Raw genomic sequence first — 23,989 nt, 5'->3', positions numbered from 1 at the left:
GAAATACAGAAGACTTAAACTCGCAAGAAGTTCTTAAATAGAGATGAGCGAGCGTACTCGGATAAGCACTACTTGCTCGAGTAATTGGCTTTATCCGAGTATCGCTGTGCTCGGGTCTAAAGATTCGGGTGCCGGCACGGAGCGGGGAGCTGCAGGGGAGAGCGGGGAGGAACGGACGTAAGATCTTTCTCTCCTTCTCTCCCGCCCGCTCTCCCCTGCTCGATGCTGCGACACACCTGTCAGCCGCAGCGGCACCCGAATCTTTAGACCCGAGCACAGCGATACTCGGATAAAGCCAATTACTCGAGCGAGTAGTGCTTATCCGAGTACGCTCGCTCATCTCTATTCTTAAAGTCTTTGAATTCGTGAGGCTGGGGTAAAAAAAACAAAACGGAGAGTATTTCAGCTTGGCTGGCCTCTCAAAACTTTACCAATCACAGACTGCAAGAAACACATGGCTGAGGACAAGAAACTGTGATTAGCATAGTAGTCAAGGCTGCAAAGCATTATAAGGGATTTCGGACTTCAAATCTCAGTGAACACAGTTGCTGACACTGCTGTCATGGCTCGCCAGCTGTCTCGGATCAGGATTTGAGTGATGTCATGACTTTAGCCCCGACCCATGAGATCCACATGGTGGCACATGCTCAGTTTCATTCCGGCGTTGGAGACTGACATGAGCACTTCTCTACTGGTGTGGATGGATTGGTTGGCTGGGGGGGGGGGGGGGGCGTGTTTCCCTGCTGACCAATCACTGCTTGTCTGTACACATTCAGGCTCCTCCTCATTTAGGGTACTGGTTATGCTGAAGGGGTTTCTGGTCTAGTTGGTGGCTCCTGTCCTGTTCCACTGTCAGATAAGTCTGTTTGGGGTGTTGTAACCTTTATCTACTGACTGATTGCTATTTTTGCATTACTTTTTCTTCTGGTTTACTGCGTGTTTAACATCTATAACATATATATTGTTATTTATTATAGAAAACCTCATCCCTGTTTGCTACTAGGGAGAGTCAGGGTTGCTCCAGGTTCACTGATGTAGTGTCGCCCTCATCAGGGTGAGTGCCTTGCTTTTAGATAGATTATCATCATATTAGTAAGTTAGAGTCAGATTTTCTGTCCCCTCCTCCCCCCCCCCCCCCCCCCCCCCCCCGTGTTGGTTTTGTTATAAATATTTTGTGATCTCCGTTTTAGTATATCTTGTGTCTATCTCTTTGGACAACTAATTATGTTTGATACAGACGAGGTCTTTTGCATCCAGCTCGGATGTAACAGATACTTTTTTGTTTTGATCCCATTCTTTAATTTGCTTTGGCAGCAGCTGCCTGGCACTGATCAGTAAGGTTACATTTACTGGCCACCAATATCTCTCAAGTCCCTTTCAGTATTAGTTTTTCCAGTGGTTTATTTAATATGTAATGGTGCAAATCGTTTTCTTGTGAAGAATTTTATATTTATCTACAGTAAAGGGGTTTCCCGGGCAAAATCTAGTAGGTACAGCTAAGTAGCAGCAACCTGCACATTCTCTCTGCTGCTTTGGACCCTCTTCTTCGTCCCATGCAGCCGCTAATCTGCCGCTGTGTTTTACATGTATCCCAGTAAACTGTTACCTATGACTCCCAGCATGCATAGCGCTTGTTTACTGGCCAGCACTGTAGCTCCGCCCACAGCTCACGGGTCCTACAACTTACCTGCACCAACCTCCCTCTCACTGAGAGTGCAGAGAAAGACTGCTGAAGCCGACAGACAGGACCATCCGGCACTCTGACCTGCACATGAGCAATACAGCATAGTGCGTCAACCCCGGTCCTCCCATCATGCACTGCTCACAGGAAGTTGGACAGAGGAGGAAATGGCAAATGCGGACAAGGTGTTAGAGGAAGTGGAGATATTTAAAGTCGGAGGGTCACGTGACATAGATAGAAAATGAAGAAAGTATCAAGCAGGTACAGGGAACCGATTACAGTATGACTTATTATGATGGACAGTAGCTCTTATAATATAAGTCTGTGCCCGGGATACCCCTTTAAACACCAATCGTGAAGATACTTTATTACGAATATTTGTATAGTCCCGCAGCTCACCGCGATATTTACTTAATAGGAACAGATAAGCCGCACTCGCCGGTCACTTTGGATGGCCCACAAATGCAGAAGATCCAGACCACACAACAGACACAAGATGCGGTAGATGTCACCAACCAACAAGAAGAGCCTGAGCAGGTACTAGCTCGCACCTCTGTTGTCCTTAGGTCTCACGACTCGGCTTCAATGAGCATTTGGGCCAGTTTCTGAAACTTGCACTGCTTAAAGGGAATCTTTCACCGGGTTTCACCCATATACACCATTGCCAACATCTTACTAGTCAGGGAATTAGTGTATGTATTTATTACGATCCATTCGCTCCGCATGCCTCTTGGAAATAAAAGGTTTAGAAATCCTACTCCATTGGCTAAGAAGCTCCGAACGGTCCAGTGGGCGTGGCTGGACCTTGCCAGCCTCCTGGACTCTTCTCTGTAACCCATGTATCACACAAAGGAGAAAATCAGCGCAATATGGAAAAAGCGCACACCCAAAATGAAAAAGAAAATATATATATACACTGAAAGATGAGCATAAAAACAAATGCCATGTACCGGCCGCACAGTACGGGGCGAGTACAGCGCTACAGCCAGAGACAATGTAACAAATCATAGCCAAGAATGGAGGCCTCACTTGATACATTGTCACTGGCTGTGGAGGCGGACTTGCTCCATGTTCCTCGGGCCGTACATGTCATTTGTTTTTAGTGTTTTTATGCTCGTCTTTCAGAGGATTGTTTTCAATAAAATATATATGTTGTGTTTGCACATTTTCCATATTGTATTGCTTTTCTCTTTTTGCCTATTAGCCTGCTGCACATTGGCGGCATCGGTCTTTACTCATCGTGGTGCCCACTTTACCTCTTGAATCCTCTGTAACCCAGATGTTCTTTAAACCTTCTTACGTTTTGTCCCCTTTCCTCTCTGGATCGGCATCCTCAGCACTTAAAGGAGTTGTCCGGCCACACAGGGTAAAAATTTTTATAATGCTGCTGCTTTCCTTTCAGTAAGGATAGTAACACACAGCATACAGGGGCTCAAACCGGCCGGCAGATCAGCTGCAATGTCAGTTTATTACCTTAGAATCTGATCTTCACTGCAGCTTTCAAAGATGGCGCCTCTGTGCTGCCTTTCCACAATGCTCTGCGCTCTCCCTCCTCTGTGTGCGCGCTCCCGATGGTAGTAAGAGACATGAAAAGGCAGGATTTCCCTCAGCTCACGTCCTAGCCCCGCCCACAACACGCCCACCTCTATTGAACTGCTCTACAGTCTCTCCCCGCCCAGGCCCCGCCCCCCTGCTGCATACTATAATCAGAGGGGGTGTGGCCAGGGGAGACTGCGTTATACACTCATGTCAGGATGAAATCCTGGTATGAGTGTAAATAGCAGCACAGTGTAGATAGTGAATGGAGAGGGGCTGGGGAGAGCCCAGAGACAACTCTCCTGCAGCCCCCCACTGCAAGGCTACCTACTGCCCCCCCCACCCTGCTAAAGTGAAACAAAACATTTCCCCACACACACATGCCTCCATAGTGCCCCTCCCACAGCGACCCCCCCCCCTCACAATGACCCCCAGTGCCCTCCAAAGTAGCCCCCCTCATTCCCCCCAACCACAGCATTCTCCACAGTCCCCCCTAAACAGTGCCCCCCCCCCAGTATTCCCCCCCCCACAGTGCCCTCCGCAGTACCCCCCCTACACATGCCACCCCATCCACAGCGTCCCTATACAGTGCCCCCCCTGTGACCTCCCCCACAGAGTCCCCCTTTACAGTGCCCACACACAAGTACACTAACAGCACCCCCCCCCTCCCCCCTCCCCCCGGGATTTCTGACAGCCGGGTCTCCTGACATTGCACACACACACACACACATCACTGCAGCGACCCCCCCCCTCCCCACGAGAGCCCGCCCCTCCTCTCATTCTTACCTTGGAGTTGAAGAGCCAGCAGCCACGCCTCCCCTGCAGAGCTGAGCTTCCCAGGCTGAAGTTCTTCTGCACATGCACAGAGCTGTGCTGGAGAGGCGCGTCCCCGGGTCGTCTCGACAAGAAGAGGACAAGAGACTTGTCGGAACCAGGAACCATGGCAACCGAGGAGCAACACAGGGGGGGGCAACCCTAAAGGTAAGTGAATAACTTCTGTTTGCCTAATTTACAATGCACAATGTATATTACAAAGTGCATTGTATTGGGCAAACAGAAGTAATGAGACCTAATGTTTATGGCCGGACAACCCCTTTAAGTCTATTTTTCTCTGCAGTATGTTTTGTGATGTGGATAACATCCCGTACGTCATCCACAGACCAGTGAAGATACTGATGTATTGGAAGTCAGAATGGGATCGGCACATGCCCGTAGATGCCTACTTCTGGGACATTGTCATCTTCACCGGGTTGTGGATGATGTAGGGGACATCATCCGCTCATTGGGAGAAGGGCTGAGTTACAGATACTTCAGATGGCTGGTACTGTCTGGGTGTGCCCACCGGATTGTTGGGCTCTAATTGGCCTATGGTGCAGTGTTTTTTTTTTAAACATTTAATTTCAAAAGGTGGGTGGAGCTAATGGGACATAATGGCTAAATGTTGTGAGCGCTTTGTTTAGGACTGACAACATGCTGGTTATGGTTTAGAAGGGTGATGACAGGTTGACTTCAACCCGGACCATAGGTTGGTGCAGATCATGCAGTATTAGATCCTCCCCACAATATTGTTTTCTGTATGTTTTATATTGCTGGCTTATTCTAGAATAGTCAATCCATGTTTTACTGATAAATGTCCAACTCCTGGAAACCCCACTCATCGGCAAAAGGAAGGGGCTTTTTATTCTATACTCAAACACTGCAACTGAGCTGCAGTACCAGGCGCGACCACAACCCTGGGGTATGGTGCTGTTCAGGGAGGCTCCCAGGATTGAGGCCCCCACTTCCAATCAAATAATAATGGACTAAGGATAGGCCATTTATACTAAACTACCAGGAAACCCGTTAAAAAGTTAAACTGTGAGCCATTAACAAGAATCTACAAGATCTATTACTGTAGATCTACAGGGTGCTTGCTGCACTCATGCAAACTGCGATTTGGGGCTGCATAAATTTCTACAAATCGGTAGCATCAAGTGAAGAAGCGACCAATGGAGAATAGCACCGCCCACACGGATCTAAGTGCAATCTAGGATGTGCAGTAGACCACAACCACGGCTAAATTCTTGGCACTTGGAGTTCTTGAATATCTAAAGACCAAGCGGCGGCTGCGTTCTCCTTACAGTTTTAGTATTTATTAGCTCTCCTTTTGTCTTTTTGCAGTTGACAATTTGTGAAGGCACTACAGTGGGTACCGGTCACAGTCTTACCTATCCTGGCAGGGTACAGGTGAGTTTTTCACGAACGGCAGTAATGCTATGAAAGGCCTATTACATATATTTATATTTTAATAGGTCAGACTTTTACACACATGGCGATACCAAATACGTCTTTTTGTTTTTTTCTTAATGGGAAAAATTGGAGGGAGACCTTTTGAGAATATATATATATTTTATTTTTTTTCTCAAAAGGTCTCCCCCCCCCCCCCCCCAATTTTTCCCATTAAGAAAAAGACGTATTTGGTATCGCCACGTGTGTAAAAGTCTGACCTATTAACCCTTTGCAATCCAATTTTGGATTCAGGGTTTCCTAGGCGGCTTTCTCTTTCTGCCATTATACAATGACGCCATCTGCTGGCTAGAGACAGTACTGCGGTATGTGACATGCTGGAGAGGCCCCCAACAACAGAACGGCCAATAATCTACAGTAAGGATACCCTGTCGGACGTCCTCTAACATCGGAGCTGTACAGCCTTCAATCAGAATGTCTTTACACGTCAGACTGGATTGGAAAGGGTTAAAATAGCACAATATTTATCCTGCACGGTGAAGGCTGAAACTGAGGAGATGGAATGCCAGAATTGCTTTTATCTTTTGGGGGTATTCCTGCTCTCAAAACATTTTAATAAGAAGTGATCAAAGAGGCACATCTCCCAAAATGGGGATAATAAAGACTGCAGCTCACCCTGCAAGAAACGAGCCCTTGTGCAGCCCGATTGACAAAAAGATAAAGTTACGGATCTCAGAATTTGGAGATGGAAGCCAATTTTTGCTTAAGAAAAAATTTGATATACTTCTTGAAAATAGAACAATGTTGAAACACAATATAAGGGTGGATTCAAAAGTGCGGCGGTCACACATAGGTACACACAAAGCCGCGCACCCACGTACGTGTACAAACACGCGTGAATGTAGGTCCGTGCAGCATTGCTTTAAGGGGGCCGCGGCTGCTGCCAGCGGCCCCATTGAACGCAATAGGATGTCGGCAACTCCTGCAGTGATTTTCAGGGAAGGGATTGAAATATAAGCCCTTCCCTGAAAATCGCCCGTGGTTTGGGTAAAAAAAAAAATTATATATTACATACACACACTCACCTCTCGGCAGCGTGTAAATATTCTTCGCGGGGAGTAAAGAATTCCCTCCACAGCTGTGACAGTGGATCACGATGTTCTCCCATTGCTTTCAATGGGATCGGCACTTCTGCAGTCTCATTGAAACCAATGAGCTGCCTGCAAGCCCTGCAGGGATTTTTGGGGAATGGCTTTAAATATAAGCGCTTCCCTGAAAATTATCCCTAGATTGTGTTAAAAATAAAAAATAATTATACTCGCCTCTCCTCAGCTGCCGGAGCTCAGGCGCGTCCAGCCTGTCTTCTCCCTGCACTGCTCTGACTCTGTTTCAGCAGGTGGGGATTTAAAATCCCCGCCTGCTGAAAGGGCTGTATCTGATTAACGTTCAGCCAATTAGATACAGCTCTCAGCCATTCATTGAATGATAGCTAAGTGCTGCCTGGGTTTGGTCACACCCATAGGCACTGCTTGATAGGCATTCAGCTATGACTGCCCTGGGTCCTTTCAGAAGGCCCCTGGCTATCATGACACCCGCATGGCAACCCGTGATCTCATTGCGGGGGCCCCATACAGGACCCCTGAACATCAGTCAGGACATTTAAAGAGTTAACAGCTCTGATGTTAACGGCTTATCAGACCTGTTGCGGGCGAGTGTTGGCTGTATGAAACAGCCGGCAGCTGCGATGTATGGAGCGAAATCGTCCCGTGATCTCCCTCCCTCCATAACTGTACGTCCTGCAGCGTTAAGGTGTTAAAAATACAATTTGACCCACAAAAAACAAGCCCTCATACGGCCATGTCCATGGAAAAATTAATAAAAAAATGAAAAATTCCTGGTACTAAAGGGGTTAAAGACGTTTTCCAAGACTTTACTAATGATGGTCTACTCTCAGGATAGGCCATCAGTAGTTGATCAGTGGGGCTCCGCGGCTCAGCTCATATCAGGCCATCGTCAAGGGGGACAGAGCTGGCAGCTGACAGCTACATCCATATTGCGGCCGCTCGGGTTGGTAATGGCATTTATAGCTTCCACTGAATTCACCTATTGATGACTTATTCCAAGGATTGGTAAGGAAAGTCCCAGAAAATCCCGTTAACCTGGGCAGATGGTTCACAGACACCGTGAACTAGACTGTGCCGGACTTGGGACAATGTGTCTCATGGGTGGTTCCTCTTCGCCTTATCCCACCCTGCTGTTTACGATTGACAGATGTGTCCTCATACATTGATAGGGAGTGGCTTGTCAATCACAAGGAGGAGGGCGAGGAAAGTGGAGAGGAACCATCCAATGGATATATCACATTACATTGGATGTATGACTGGTCTTTTAAAGGGAACCTGTCATCAAGTTTTTACAATGCAGTCCTCGATAAACCTTTAACAGCGCTGCTAATAAGATGTCCTGATCACTATTTGGTTTTTCAATCTGTGCCCCAGTAACTTTACAATCTGCTTTTTGTATTAAAATGAGTGGAAGAGAGAGAGTCAAATCTTCCCTCAGCGCCGCGCTGGGCCGCCCCTGTCCTTTATTGACATGCATACTGATTTCTCTTCTTCACTGTAATCCTGCGCATGCGCCGTAGCAAACCCCCCGCATGCGCACCTCAGCTCCTTACTAGCTGTAACTTTAGCGATGTACTGTGCATGTGCCTTGAGGATCGTTACTCCCAGAGTCATCTGACCTCGGACGCAGTGAAAGTAACAATCCATAAGGCGCATGCGCAGTACGCCGCTGAAGTTGCAGCTAATGAAGTAGAGCTAAGGCGCGCAGGAAGGGTTTGCTACTGCGCCTGTGCGGGGTTACAGCGAAGAAGAGGAATCAGTATGCATGACAATCAAGAACAAGGCGGCCCGGCGCTGAGGGAAGATCGGACTCTTTTCTGCAAACTCGGACTCTTTTCAGCTCATTAGAATGTAGAGCGGGAAAACTTCAAAAGCAGATTGTAACGGTATCAGAGCGCGGAGTACAGAACCACGGACTTCTCATTAGCAGCGCTGTTAAAGGTTTATTAGGGACTGCATTGTAAAAACGTGATGACCAATCCCTTTAAGCAGGTTCCTTTTTTTTTGTTTCCACACTTGCGCCTCTTTTATCATGTGACCCCGGCTCTACAAGGCGCTTTTGTAGTGGGTTTAGACAGAATTGATCGCTGTCTAGTTATTTACCTAGATAAATACATATTTTGTGTTGTGACCTCGTTTTATTCCTCTTTTTCCCAGGTGGACAATTATTTCAATTCTTCAGATATCGATCCAGACTCGGACAACGACGAGACGAGTCCAAGCGTTTGTACGTTCTTATTCTTGTCTCTTGCCGTCCTTATAAATAAGGTGGTCAATACCGGGCAGAAGCCTTTTCTGTTTAATGTAAAAACTAGTTGATTGTTGGTATAACCTCTTACAGCGGACGCGAGGTATGAATTACTGTTGCCATTACGGCCGGTAATTCATTCTAAGTGCATGCTGTTTAAAGGGGTAAGCTGTTTAGGACAACCCCCCCCCCCCCTTTTTTTTTTTTCTTTTTTTTTTTAAAGCCTCCCTTCAGCTATTTCAATGCTGGGACCACCAGCGATCATCTTTACGTTATGGTGGTCCTGGCAGCACGTATTGAATTTCCTTCTGGACCTCCATAGGAGAAATACAGAATCCCATACTTGCTATTGGAATCATAGAACCCTCCTTTAAATTTAGAATGTCCAAGTCATAATTGACAGCAGACAAATCACCAGTTGCTTAACCCCTTAGGCCTCATGTCCATCGGGAAAATGGATTTTAAAAATCTGCGCGGGTCTCCCGCACCCATAGGGAGTCATTGGGCACCTGCAGGTAATTGAATACTTGCGGATGTCATTTTTCCCCGCGGATCGCACATGCGGGAAAACACCCCAGCATGCTGCATTTTCTGCAGTTTTCCCGCATGGACTGCTTCCATTGAAGCCAAAGGAAGCTGTCCGATCCATGACACAGCTGTGCAGCGGATCTGCGGGAAAGCAGGAGTTAAAAAAAAAATAATTAAAGGTACGGTGCATGCACGTGGCACGCCACTGGTGTCCCAGGCGCTTTTACCGTACAGATGAAGGATCTATCCACGACGGAAGAGACCCCCAATGTGTCCGGACAGGTGAGTTAAATGTCATTTTTGGCCTCATGGGTGCAGGGGCGGGTGGAATCCGCTGCGGGATCGGGATTCTGCACTGAGAAACTGTGCATGCAAGTGGACATGAGGCCTTAAAGAAGTTGTGCGAAGTTAAGACGTTATTCCCTATTCACAGAAAAGGGGATACCTATGATCGATGGAAACCCAACTGCTAGGACCCCCACCAATCCAGAAAATGGATGGCCCAAAGGTCCCCACTTAAATGGACTACAGGAAGTCTATGTGCACGACCGCACCATTCATTACAATGAAAGCGTTGGAAATAGCGGAGTACAAGCACTTGGCAATCTCCAGCACTGTCATTAAAATAGGAGGAGAGCCGACAGCTCCTCTATATACTACAGCACACATTACAGCTGCTGTATATACTACACTGCACATTACAGCTCCTCTATATACTACACCGCACAGGAGAGCCAACAGCTCCTGTATATATCATACCACACAGAAGAGCCAACAGCTCCTCTATATACTACACCACACAGGAGAGCCGACAGCTCCTCTATACACCGCACATTACAGCTCCTCTATATACTACACCACACAGGAGAGCCGACAGCTCCTCTATATACTACACCACACAGGAGAGCCGACAGCTCCTCTATATACTACACCACACAGGAGAGCCAACAGCTCCTCTATATACTACAGCACACAGGAGAGCCGACAGCTCCTCTATATACTACACCACACAGGAGAGCCGACAGCTCCTCTATATACTACACCACACAGGAGAGCCGACAGCTCCTCTACATACTACACCACACAGGAGAGCCGACAGCTCCTCTATATACTACACCACACAGGAGAGCCGACAGCTCCTCTATATACTACACCACACAGGAGAGCCGACAGCTCCTCTACATACCACACCACACAGAAGAGCCGACAGCTCCTCTATATACTACACCACCAGGAGAGCCGACAGCTCCTCTATATACTACACCACACAGAAGAGCCGACAGCTCCTCTATATACTACACCACACAGAAGAGCTGACAGCTCCTCTATATACTACACCACACAGGGGAGCCGACAGCTCCTCTATATACTACACCACACAGGAGAGCCAACAGTTCCTGTATATACTACACCACACAGGAGAGCCGACAGCTCCTGTATATACTACACCACACAGGAGAGCCGACAGCTCCTCTATATACTACACCACACAGGAGAGCCAACAGCTCCTCTATATACTACACCACACAGGGGAGCCGACAGCTCCTCTATATACTACACCACACAGGAGAGCAGACAGCTTCTCTATATACTACACCACACAGGAGAGCCGACAGCTCCTCTATATACTACACCACACGGGAGCCGACAGCTCCTCTATATACTACACCACACAGCAGAGCCGACAGCTCCTCTATATACTACACCACACAGGAGAGCTGAAAGCTCCTCTATATACTACACCACACAGGAGAGCTCCTCTATATGCTACATCACACAGGAGAGCTGACAGCTCCTCTATATACTACACTGTACATTACAGCTGCTCTATATACTGCACCACACAGGGCAGCACCTCTATATACTACACCACACAGGGCAGCCGACAGCTCCTCTATATACCACACCACACAGGGGAGCCGACAGCTCCTCTATATACCACACCACACAGGGGAGCCGACAGCTCCTCTATATACCACACCACACAGGGGAGCTCCTCTATATACCACACAGGGGAGCCGACAGCTCCTCTATATACTACACCACACAGGGGAGCCGACAGCTCCTCTATATACTACACCACACGGGAGCCGACAGCTCCTCTATATACCACACCACACAGGGGAACCGACAGCTCCTCTATATACTACACCGCATAGGAGAGCCGACAGCTCCTCTATATACTACACCACGCAGGAGAGCCGACAGCTCCTCTATATACTACACCACACAGGAGAGCCAACAGCTCCTCTATATACTACAGCACACAGGAGAGCCGACAGCTCCTCTATATACTACACCACATAGAAGAGCCGACAGCTCCTCTATATACTACACCACACAGGGGAGCCGACAGCTCCTCTATATACTACAGCACACAGGAGAGCCAACAGCTCCTCTATATACTACAGCACACAGGAGAGCCGACAGCTCCTCTATATACCACACCCCACGGGAGAGCCGACAGCTCCTCTATATACTACAGCACACAGGAGAGCCAACAGCTCCTCTATATACTACAGCACACAGGAGAGCCGACAGCTCCTCTATATACTACACCACACAGGAGAGCCGACTGCTCCTCTATATACTACAGCACACAGGAGAGCCGACAGCTCCTCTATATACTACACCACACAGGGGAGCCGACAGCTCCTCTATATACTACACCACACAGGAGAGCCGACAGCTCCTCTATATACTACACCACACAGGAGAGCCAACAGCTCCTCTATATACTACAGCACACAGGAGAGCCAACAGCTCCTCTATATACTACACCACACAGGAGAGCCGACAGCTCCTCTATATACTTCAGCACACAGGAGAGCCAACAGCTCCTCTATATACTACAGCACACAGGAGAGCCGACAGCTCCTCTATATACTACACCACACAGGGGAGCCAACAGCTCCTCTATATACTACAGCACACAGGAGAGCCGACAGCTCCTCTATATACTACACCACACAGGAGAGCCAACAGCTCCTCTATATACTACAGCACACAGGAGAGCCAACAGCTCCTCTATATACTACACCACACAGGAGAGCCGACAGCTCCTCTATATACTACAGCACACAGGAGAGCCAACAGCTCCTCTATATACTACAGCACACAGGAGAGCCGACAGCTCCTCTATATACTACACCACACAGGAGAGCCGACAGCTCCTCTATATACTACACCACACAGAAGAGCCGACAGCTCCTCTATATACTACACCACACAGGAGAGCCGACAGCTCCTCTATATACTACACCACACAGGAGAGCCGACAGCTCCTCTATATACTACAGCACACAGGAGAGCCAACAGCTCCTCTATATACTACACCACACAGGAGAGCCGACAGCTTCTCTATATACTACACCACACAGGAGAGCAGACTGCTCCTCTATATACTACACCACACAGGAGAGCAGACCGCTCCTCTATATACTACACCACACAGGAGAGCCGACAGCTCCTCTATATACTACACCACACAGGAGAGCTGACAGCTGCTCTATATACTACACCACACAGGAGAACCCACAGCTCCTCTATATACTACATCACACAGGAGAGCCGACAGCTGCTGTATATACTACACCACACAGGAGAGCCGACAGCTCCTCTATATACTACAGCACACAGGAGAGCCGACAGCTCCTCTATATACTACACCACACAGGAGAGCCGACAGCTCCTCTATATACTACAGCACACAGGAGAGCCGACAGCTCCTCTATATACTACACCACACAGGAGAGCCGACAGCTCCTCTATATACTACACCACACAGGAGAGCCGACAGCTCCTCTACATACTACACCACACAGGAGAGCCGACAGCTCCTCTATATACTACACCACACAGGAGAGCCGACAGCTCCTCTATATACTACACCTCACAGGAGAGCCGACAGCTCCTCTATATACTACACCATACAGGAGAGCAGACCGCTCCTCTATATACTACACCACACAGGAGAGCAGACCGCTCCTCTATATACTACACCACACAGGAGAGCCGACTGCTCCTCTATATACCATACCACACAGGAGAGCCGACAGCTCCTCTATATACTACACCACACAGGAGGGCCGACAGCTCCTGTATATACTACACCACACAGGAGAGCCGACAGCTCCTCTATATACTACACCACACAGGAGAGCCGACAGCTCCTCTATATACTACACCACACAGGGGAGCTGACAGCTCCTCTATATACTACACCACACAGGAGAGCCGACAGCTCCTCTATATACTACACCACACAGGAGAGCAGACCGCTCCTCTATATACTACACCATACAGGAGAGCAGACCGCTCCTCTATATACTACACCACACAGGAGAGCAGACCGCTCCTCTATATACTACACCACACAGGAGAGCCGACTGCTCCTCTATATACCATACCACACAGGAGAGCCGACAGCTCCTCTATATACTACACCACACAGGAGGGCCGACAGCTCCTGTATATACTACACCACACAGGAGATCCGACAGCTCCTCTATATACTACACCACACAGGAGAGCCGACAGCTCCTCTATATACTACACCACACAGGGGAGCTGACAGCTCCTCTATATACTACACCACACAGGAGAGCCGACAGCTCCTCTATATACTACACCACACAGGAGAGCCGACAGCTCCTCTATATACTACACCACACAGGAGAGCAGACTGCTCCTCTATATACTACACCACACAGGAGAGCCGACAGCTCCTCTATATACTACACCACACAGGAGAGCTGACAACTCCTCTATATACTACACCACACAGGAGAGCAGACTGCTCCTCTATATACTACACCACACAGGAGAGCCAACAGCTCCTCTATATACTACACCACACAGGAGAGCCGACAGCTCCTCTATATACCACACCACACAGAAGAGCCGACAGCTCCTCTATATACTACACCACCAGGAGAGCCGACAGCTCCCCTATATACTACACCGCATAGGAGAGCTCCTCTACATACTACACTACACAGGACAGCTCCACTCCACTGCACCACATAGGAGAACTCCCAGCTTTCTGTTCATACAGACACATCGCCTACAGCCACAGGTTACTTAGCCAAGTTCCACATTCGTTCTGTCTTAAAAGTGGCTTTTGAACCGGGGAACTTGTAAAATAATTTGCAGACTGTGTCTAGCATCAGACGTCAATACTTACTCAATTATCTCTGTCTCATTGCCGCCATTGGCAGCCTGCAAAGCACTCCTGTTGCTCATTAATCACCTCCTTCGAGAATGTAATTAGCAGCTTAATTAGGATCATCATGGGCCTATGCCGCTCTAGTGCCAACAGCCAACAACATGGGGTAGAAATGGTTTTTGTAGACCCCCCAACTCCTCTGCTGTCTCCTCCTCCGCAGCCGTCTGAAGAAAACAAAAAAAAACTGTACTGAGACTATTGGAAAACCAAAAATATTCAGGTCAGTATAGAGGAGCGAGCGCTGTGTGTGCCAGGATCAAATATTCACAAAGACTGAAGGAGCTCGCAGCCGAGGGAGATGGGGGAGTACTATGTGGATCTGCAGATATTTGGTTCAGAGTAATTGGATTGCATAATGAATGAACACCAATTAATTTACTTGGTATTTGCAAAAATGTTTAATTGGCACGAATCTGCCTGTAACCTGGCTCTTGTCCCTTGTTAGTTAGCTCCTGGCAGGTACTGTGACAGCCCCAAGGAGCCGGAGCTGTGGAATCCTTGGGGAAGGCCATTGAAAATCAGTGATTTAACTAGTTTTATAGCTTTTATATATACTTTCTAAGCTGCTCTGTTTTAGTCTTTGGTCATCGGGAAGACTCTAAGGATTTGATTTACTGCACGTTCTCTCCTTTTTAAGCTTTCCTCTACTGCCCTGACACAGTCCATGATTTTACTGGAAGTGAACAGTAAGTTTATCAGTCTACTTGTGCTATCAGGGCCTATGGGCATCATAGAGGAGTTGTCGGCACAATATTGTACATTTCTTCTACCCAGAGATATGGAGCGACCCTTTCCGGTGTAATATGTGACCATCCAGCGATTACTTTGGGGGTGCCATTTTCGATGCCTGTGCTCCCTGTCCTGCCGTCATCACTGATGCCATTGAAAATCCCTCTACCTTATTTGAGGGTGTAAAATTCTTTTAAAAGAGATGTCTGGCTATGATTACTACTACGCATAGTTCCTCCAACTTTGTATCGCAGACTAAGTTCCCATTGAAATGAATGGGGACTTGGCCTGCAGTACCAAGCTTGGCCACTGTACAAAGAACGGAGTTGTCTGCTTCCGGCATAAATCAGCTCAGTGCACTGGCCTCATTGGATAGCTGATTGGCAAGTTTCCCAGGTGACAGACCCCTACTGATAGGCCACTTGACAACCTCTTTAATTGGTTATTTACAGTATGTAGTCGCTCCTTGTAGTCAATGGATGTCTATGATGCTCATAATACCCAGTATGTGTCCAGACTGGATGCTGCTGTTATATTAATGGTCTGGAATGACCAATAAAGTATAAGCCCAAATGGGCCACATGACAAAGGTCATCAATTTGCTACTAGGGCTCATTTACTGTATCTGCAGACAAGCTCTTTTAAGGATAGCATGGAACATTAAAAAATAATTGGTTTGGGTCTGACTGCTGGGACGCACACACTCCCAAGAACGGGTGTCGTTCTTTGGTGGCGAATCGGCTTCACATGCACCATCAGAAACCTCTTCAGACAGTAAATTCTAATTAATGTATTTTGGGGATGGGGTTAGGTGGAATGCCATGCATGTGCCTCCTGCTCTTCCCCAGTGGACAGCATTACAACCTGTCTGCATATTGGGTCATATCTATTGCACCTCCACTGATTTGATATTTCATGACTCATTTTATTAATAGATAATAAAGCATTATTGTAATTAAGTCCTGCAGGGTAGAGGAGGAGCCAGCTCAAGGTCCTGCAGAGTAGAGGAGGAGCCAGCTCAAGGTCCTGCAGGGTAGAGGAGGAACCAGCTCAAGGTCCTGCAGGGTAGAGGAGGAGCCAGCTCAAGGTCCTGCAGGGTAGAGGCAGAGCAACTTGAGTTCCTGCAGCAGGGTAATGTAGGATTATCTCAAGGTCCTGCAACAAGGTAGAGTTGGAGCACCTTTAGGTCCTGCAGCAGGTAGAAGAGGAGCCACCTTGCGGTCCTGCAGGATAGAGAGGGAGCACCTTGGGGGTGGTACTAGGTAGAGGTAGAGCTCCTTGAGGTCTTGCAGCAGGGTAGAGGAGGAGCACCTTGAGGCTCTGCATCAGGGTAGTGGAGGATCATCTCAAGTTCCTGCAACAGGGTAGAGTTGGAGCACCTCAAGGTTCTGCAGCAGCAGAAGCCATATTGAGGTCCTGCAGGAAACTGAATTGGCACCTTGCAAGGTAGAGTTTGAGCACCTTGAGGGTCTGCAGTAGGTAGAGAGGGAGCCACCTTGAGGTCCTGCAACATGGTGGAAAGAAAAGACTGGTGGATAGGTGTAACTCTCTAGAAAACATAGTGGGACAATAGAATGTATAGGAAGTTGGATAATTATCCAACTTCTCTTTTATCAAGTATATTAGAAAAAACGGCATATGTTTTTCCATATACTCAATAAAAGAGAAGTTGGATAATACATCCTATCGTCCCACCATCTTTTCTGGAGAGTTGCACCTATCCACCAGTCTTTTCTTTCTATAGCTCTTCACTGCCGTGCCCACCTTGGTGGGTTCTCCTGGCTGGCAGCACCTCCACAGTTTATTCACTCTTCACAGCCCTTCCTAAGGCATCTTTGGTCTCCAGACATTCATCTGTGACCAAAGCCTCCGATGCCATTGGGTTTTCACCACCCCTCTCCCTTTCTACTGCAACAGGGTAGAGGCTGAGTATCGTTTGGCCCTGCAGCAAGGTAGAGAAGATGCCACCTTGTGGTCCTGCAAGATAGAGGAGGAGCAACTTGAGTTCCTGCGGGGTAGAGGAGGACACAACAATAGGTTCCTGGGGGTAATGTTGTGAGGTTGGGCTAACGAAGTAGACCGGAACTACTGACTTTTGGCTAATGTCTACTGTGAAATCCATTTGGACTATCCGCTGAGTCTGTGACTTGGTGTCGTTCTCCTGATTTTAGCTGTCAGACTTTTCGCCTGTGAAGTAGCTGCTTGATTAAACATTACCCGGCAGAATGAAGCCTGCAGATTAGACGCTTTCATTTACTGTCACACAGGGCTAAATTTAGAGCGGAGATGTTCTCTACCCCAGTAAACACAGGCTGATTGCTCCGCTCTTGTGGCCATGACCGAGGAGAATTGCAAACATGTTTATGTTACTTAACTTTAAAAATAGTCGCTGACTATTTTTGAGCTGGTCGCTCTCCTTGTCAGCTCGACATTTACTGCTTCCACGTTATCTTTTATTGTTACTATAGTTCAATATAGGTGAAATTCTTATTGGTTAATTTGCCCCTTCAGAGGGGGATTTCGTCTTCTGGAATCTTCACCTATCGGGTGAATAGAAGCCGTGGGCACCATCTTCATTGAAGTCTATGAGCGCTATTGAAAGAGCAAGCAGTTTGTTCAACTTTTTCCATGACTTATGTGACTGCATGGAGAGTGGAGGAGGTTGTCGGATGCTCTTGCATAGCCACCATGTGAACATGCCATTAAAATTACTTGACAGCAGCCCTCCAAAATAGTGCTGAATTTATTTATTTATACCTTGTTCTCCTCTTACCCCTTGCAGTGTTGTTCCCTGGAGAGTCTGACCTGGAACTGGCTGGTGGTAATAAGCCCATTGTAAGAAGTACATGTTTACAGATTCACACTTCTTCTGGGGTGGAGAGTACAGCAGAGAAGGTACCGTGCTTCATCACACTGTTGGGGTATATACTAAAGTGTTATGGATCCTAACATCTAATGTACTCTGCATCTGGCTATCTTGTATGCTTCTTGCTATGTTCTAGATATTATCAGGTCCTTTATGCTCTGCTCCCCATCCCGTCCCATCCTCCACTTCCTGTTTTGCATCCCATACCATCCTTCACGCTCTTCTAGCTATCACTTCACATCCTCTGCTCTCTGCTTCATATCCTGTCCCATGTTATCCTTCACATTCTACTTCCCATCCTTCATGCTCTACTCCCCATCCCGTCCCATCCTTCATGCTCTACTCCTCATCCCGTCCCATCCTTCACGCTCTACTCCTCATCCCGTCCCATCCTTCACGCTCTACTCGTCACCCCGTCCCATCCTTCATGCTCTACTCCTCATGCCGTCCCATCCTTCATGCTCTTCTCCTCATCCCATCCCATCCTTAATGCTCTACTCCCCATCCTGTCCCATCCTTCATGCTCTTTCCATCCCGTCCCATCCTTCATGCTCTTTCCATCCCGTCCCATCCTTCATGCTCTTTCCATCCCGTCCCATCCTTCATGCTCTTTCTATCCCGTCCCATCCTTCATGCTCTTTCCATCCCGTCCCATCCTTCATGCTCTACTCCCCATCCCGTCCCATCCTTCATGCTCTACTCCCCATCCCGTCCCATCCTTCATGCTCTACTCCCCATCCCGTCCCATCCTTCATGCTCTACTCCCCATCCCGTCCCATCCTTCATGCTCTACTCCCCATCCCATCCCATCCTTAATGCTCTACTCCCCATCCCGTCCCATCCTTCACGCTTTTCTCCCTATCACTTCACACCCTCCGCTTTCTGCTTCACATCCTGTCCCATGTTATCCTTCGCATTCTACTCCCCATCTGTCCCATCCTTCACTGTCTACTCCCCATCCTGTTCCATCCTTCACGCTCTGCTCCCCATCCCGTCCCATCCTTCACGCTCTGCTCCCCATCCTGTCCCATCCTTCACGCTCTGCTCCCTATCCCGTCCCATCCTTCACGCTCTGCTCCCCATCCCGTCCCATCCTTCACCCTCTGCTCCCCATCCCGTCCCATCCTTCACGCTCTGCTCCCCATCCCGTCCCATCCTTCACGCTCTGCTCCCCATCCCGTCCCATCCTTCACGCTCTGCTCCCCATCCCGTCCCATCCTTCACGCTCTGCTCCCCATCCCGTCCCATCCTTCACGCTCTGCTCCCCATCCCGTCCCATCCTTCACGCTCTGCTCCCCATCCCGTCCCATCCTTCACGCTCTGCTCCCCATCCCGTCCCATCCTTCACGCTCTACTCCCCATCCTGTCCCATCCTTCACGCTCTGCTCCCCATCCCGTCCCATCCTTCACGCTCTAATTCCCATTCTATCCTTCATGTTCTACATTCCATCCCGTCCCATTCTCCACACTCTGCTCCCCATTCCATCCTCTACTCTCTGCTTTGCATCTCATCCCATCCTTCACGCTCTACTTGCTATTGCGGCCCATTCTCTGCTTTCTAGGTTACACCCTTCGCACTCTACTCCCCATTCTGTCCCATCGTTCATGCTTTACGTACCATCCTCCACTCTCTGCTTCGCATCCTGTCCCATCTGTCGCACCCTACTCCCCATTCCATCCTTCACGCTCTACTTCTCATCCCATCCCATTCTGAACACTCTACCCGCCATCCCATCCCATCATCTGCACTCTATTATCTGTCACACGCTACTCCACATTCCGTTCCATCGTTTATGCTTTATTTTCCATCCCATCCCATTCTCCTCATTCTACTCCCCATCCTTTATGCTCTTCTCCCCATCCCATATTCTCTCTGCTTTGCATCCCATCCCATTCTTCATGCTCTATTCCCCATCCCGTCCCATTCATTTTCCGCTCTCTTCTTCGCATCCTGTCCATTCTTCTATGCTTTGTTCCCCTGCCTCTGGGCTCTGTGTGTCCCCCCCCCCCCCCCCCCGGCCTCTGGGCTCTGTTTCCCCCCCCCCCCCGGCCTCTGGGCTCTGTTTCCCCCCCCCCCCCCTCGGCCTCTGGGCTCTGTTCCCCCTCCCCCCTCTGGGCTCTGCCCCCCCCCCCCCCCCCCGGCCTCTGGGCTCTGTTCCCCCCCCCCCCCCCCCCACTGTCTATGTTCTAGACAGTCTCGTCCTGCTTTCTTCACTGGTCTGCACCCCTTTATGCCCTCTGTTTTGCCTCCCTTGTGTCATTATGCCCTTCACCCTCTTGTCTTTCCTGTCCTGTCTATTCATGTGCTCGCTGTCTCCCCTTCCCTCACACTCCTGGCTTGCTTGCTTTGCCCTGGTTATTTCCACCCTGCGGCCCCGTGTGTCTTGCCTCTGTGACCTTCCTCCCCTCCCTCCTCCTTGCCCGCTGCCTGCTCCCCGCCCTGCAGACCTGCGCACTTTCCTCCTGTGGTGTAAACTTCATCTGACTCCTCTTTGTTATGTACAGTAGCTGGGATCTCCTAATGACTGGCGGATCGCGCACGCCATAATCTTACTCCGGGCGCACTAGATGGAGTGCCTCAACAAGCGGAGCAGAGCGCTTCATAAATTTTGAGAGCGCATTTATTGCATTTCTGTCTGCATAATAATATCCCAGCGATGATACAAAATGGATTTATGTGCCATTTGTAAACAGACGATTTTCACATCGAGGTCACTTGATTTGCAGAAATGTATTTTTTCCTTCTGAATTGCATTTATGAAACAGGAAGAGTTTTAGAAGTCTCAGGCACAATGCAAACTGGCTCCAATGACAGCCAATCAGAATCCAGCTCACGTAGGAGAAGGAAAGAAGAGAACCCATTGGTTGATAGGAGACCAAGTATTCCTATGATAACACTGGTTTGTCAGGAAGTTTTTTCATAGGGGCAAAGACGCTTTTCTTACATGAAGCCGGCAAAACCTAATTTATCTTATTTTTCACTTTTTTTTAGTCCCCAGAGGGGACCACAACATGCGATTCTTTGATCGCTTCTGCAGTAAGATGTAATTCCATAGCATTACATCATGCTGCAATCTGACAGGCAGCCTATTAAGCCACTCCAAGGCCCCCGACTCCCTGTGATTGTTCGGAAGATTTAAATGCCGCTGTCAGAATTGACAGCGGCATTTAAAGGGTTAACAGCCCCGATGAGCTGCGCGGCTTATCGGAGCTGTTGCATTTGTGAACTATGCAGGGCCGAGCATACCTGCAAAATCAAAGGTTTAAACGATATGCCTGTCTACCTTCCCAAACACCGCCCGACTCTGTGCATGTCATCGCCAATTCAGTCTATATCTTGCGTAAGTGCCGCAAGCAATATGATTGGCACATGGCAAGGACATGAGACGGATGAAATGTGCATGTGCCGAACATGGTGCATGCCTGAGATGTAGACGCGGCGTGATGACGTGCACAGAGTGGGGCGGTGTTTGGGAAGGCATTGAGGCCTCCCAAGATGGTCCGGCCAGCCCACCACAGACTGGCAGGCATGCCCACTGGAATGATCACCCATAATTTGCATGCGGCACACCCTGGCTCACCCTAAAATCAGTCATTACAGGACCTTCAGTTTCCACTGCTGAGCGCCGCCCACTTGTCATATAACAGGACCTTCAGTCTCCACTGCTGAGCGCCGCCCACTTGTCATATAACAGGACCTTCAGTCTCCACTGCTGAGCGCCGCCCACTTGTCATATAACAGGACCTTCAGTCTCCACTGCTGAGCGCCACCCACTTGTCATATAACAGGACCTTCAGTCTCCACTGCTGAGCGCCGCCCACTTGTCATATAACAGGACCTTCAGTTTCCACTGCTGAGCGCCGCCCACTTGTCATATAACAGGACCTTCAGTCTCCACTGTCCAGCACACAAGTCTCCATTGCAGGCCTTGATTCCGCTCTCATGTACATACAGTGTCAGGTCCTCTTCACTTCTCGTGTCCTCCACCTGAGGCAGTAGGCTCATCTTGCCTCATGCTAGGGGCGACCCTGCAGACATCCCCCGATCAAAACTTTGGACATGTCCCTAATCTATGAATATGTTTTAGTAGTCTGGGCGGAAGCAGCATAACCCTGACTTATCCTCAAAATGGTGGGGTTTATGCAAATTCATATAAAAGAAACCATGTAGAGCATTTTAGGGGTGGGGCTTAAATTCCCCGCTAATTGGGATTAATTCGCTACAAAGTATACTTCTATTTGCAGGAATCCATTCCTGACTTCCATCTCTTCTCTCATTTCTCTCTCCCAGCATCTCAGCGATACAATTCAAGCCTTTTCTCTGGACCCGAGTTTTGACTACGACCGCGGGGTGCTGACCTCTAAACTTTCCGAGAAGGAGATAAACTTCCTGAGACTGCGGGGACTTCAGAAAGTGAAAGAGATCGCAAGGAAGACCTGAAAAAAGAAACTTCATGTCTCCGCTCTTCACCAAGTCTTGTTTACCGATGATAGAAACGCGTTTCCAGCCTGTGTTTTGAAAGGAACATACTAAGAGATCAAATGCAATTAGCGAGCGGCAGATTGATGGTGAGAGGCACACCATATTGAGTTCATATAATGTAATTAGTACTTAGCGTATGCTCGGCTTGGGTGATGCTTAGCAGCCGCTGCTGATTCAGGTTGTCAGGTGTGTAGACAGCGCTCTGCTGGCGCCGGCCTCACGCTGCTTCTTTTGACTTGTTGTCTAACTCAATGAATTGTTTTGTCTTCATTACGTCTGTGTTTTTTAAGGGGCAACCAGCAGGACCGCCATCTCCTGCTGTAGACGGCAGCGCATACTGCAACGCTCAGGTCTTATCTAAGTAGATGAAAAAAGGCGAAATACAGTCATGGGAAAGCTGGGTGACAAACAAGATGGGCGCCATTACTGCTTTCACCATGTGTCCAAATAGTCTTGCGTTTGGCAGGGCAAGTCACAGACTTTAGGGGCCGTCCCACAGGGAATGGAGTGGCAGAAAAATCAACCTATATTTACATCTTTTGCTCCCCGTGCCACGTTGGTCCACCCCGCTCTATACTCATTTCTTGGTAGCGCAGTCATGGCCATCTAGAATGTGATCATTGCCGCCAATCGCTGCCCTCAGCTATGTAAATGCTAAGTCCAGGGATTGGCTGCAGGCGTTAAATGTGAAGCAGGTTACTGGATAGGCTGTGTTTTATTTTACTGCATAAAAGGGGGGCACCATGACTGAGAGCGTCACCAAGGGGCACTATGACTGTGGGGGTCACCAAGGGGCATCATGACTGTGAGGAGGTCACCAGGGGCCACTATGACTGTAAGGTGGGGCACCGTGACTGTGAGGAGGTCCCCAAGGGGCACCATGACTGTGAGGAGGTCCCCAAGGGGCACCATTACTGTGAGGAGGTCCCCAAGGGGCACCATGACTGTGAGGAGGTCCCCAAGGGGCACTATGACTGTGAGGAGGTCCTCAAGAGGCACCATTACTGTGAGGAGGTCACCAAGGGGCACCATGACTGTGAGGAGGTCACCAAGGGGCACTTTGACTGTGAGGGGGGCACCATGACTGTGAGGGGGCACCATGACTGTGAGGAGGTCCCCAAGGGGCACCATGACTGTGAGGAGGTCCCCAAGGGGCACTATGACTGTGAGAGGGTCACAGAAGGACATCGTTAATGTGAAGGGATCACTGAGGGGCATTATTACTGTGAGGGGCACTGTTTCTTTGAGGGGGTCACTGATGGACACTTTTACTATGATGAGGTAACTAAAGGGGCACTATTACTGGAACGGGACACAAAGGGCATGACTTACTGTTAATGG

General features: G+C 48.8%; 1 protein-coding gene across 1 annotated transcript in view; it reads left to right on the top strand.

The window, feature by feature from the left end:
- IFTAP (intraflagellar transport associated protein) overlaps positions 1 to 22,918 on the top strand; it is a 43,730-nt gene extending 20,812 nt beyond the window's left edge. The window contains exons 3-7 of the mRNA XM_066583483.1: positions 2,100 to 2,218; positions 5,378 to 5,443; positions 8,725 to 8,794; positions 18,082 to 18,194; positions 22,457 to 22,918. Coding sequence (XP_066439580.1) covers positions 2,100 to 2,218; positions 5,378 to 5,443; positions 8,725 to 8,794; positions 18,082 to 18,194; positions 22,457 to 22,606 — 518 coding nt within the window. The 3' untranslated portion in view covers positions 22,607 to 22,918. The remainder of the gene's footprint in view (positions 1 to 2,099; positions 2,219 to 5,377; positions 5,444 to 8,724; positions 8,795 to 18,081; positions 18,195 to 22,456) is intronic.
- Positions 22,919 to 23,989: the final 1,071 nt, after the last annotated feature.

Source organism: Eleutherodactylus coqui, chromosome 11 (assembly GCF_035609145.1).
Source record: "Eleutherodactylus coqui strain aEleCoq1 chromosome 11, aEleCoq1.hap1, whole genome shotgun sequence".
NCBI classification, from domain to species: domain Eukaryota; kingdom Metazoa; phylum Chordata; class Amphibia; order Anura; family Eleutherodactylidae; genus Eleutherodactylus; species Eleutherodactylus coqui.
This window is presented reverse-complemented; position numbering and strand designations above follow the sequence as displayed.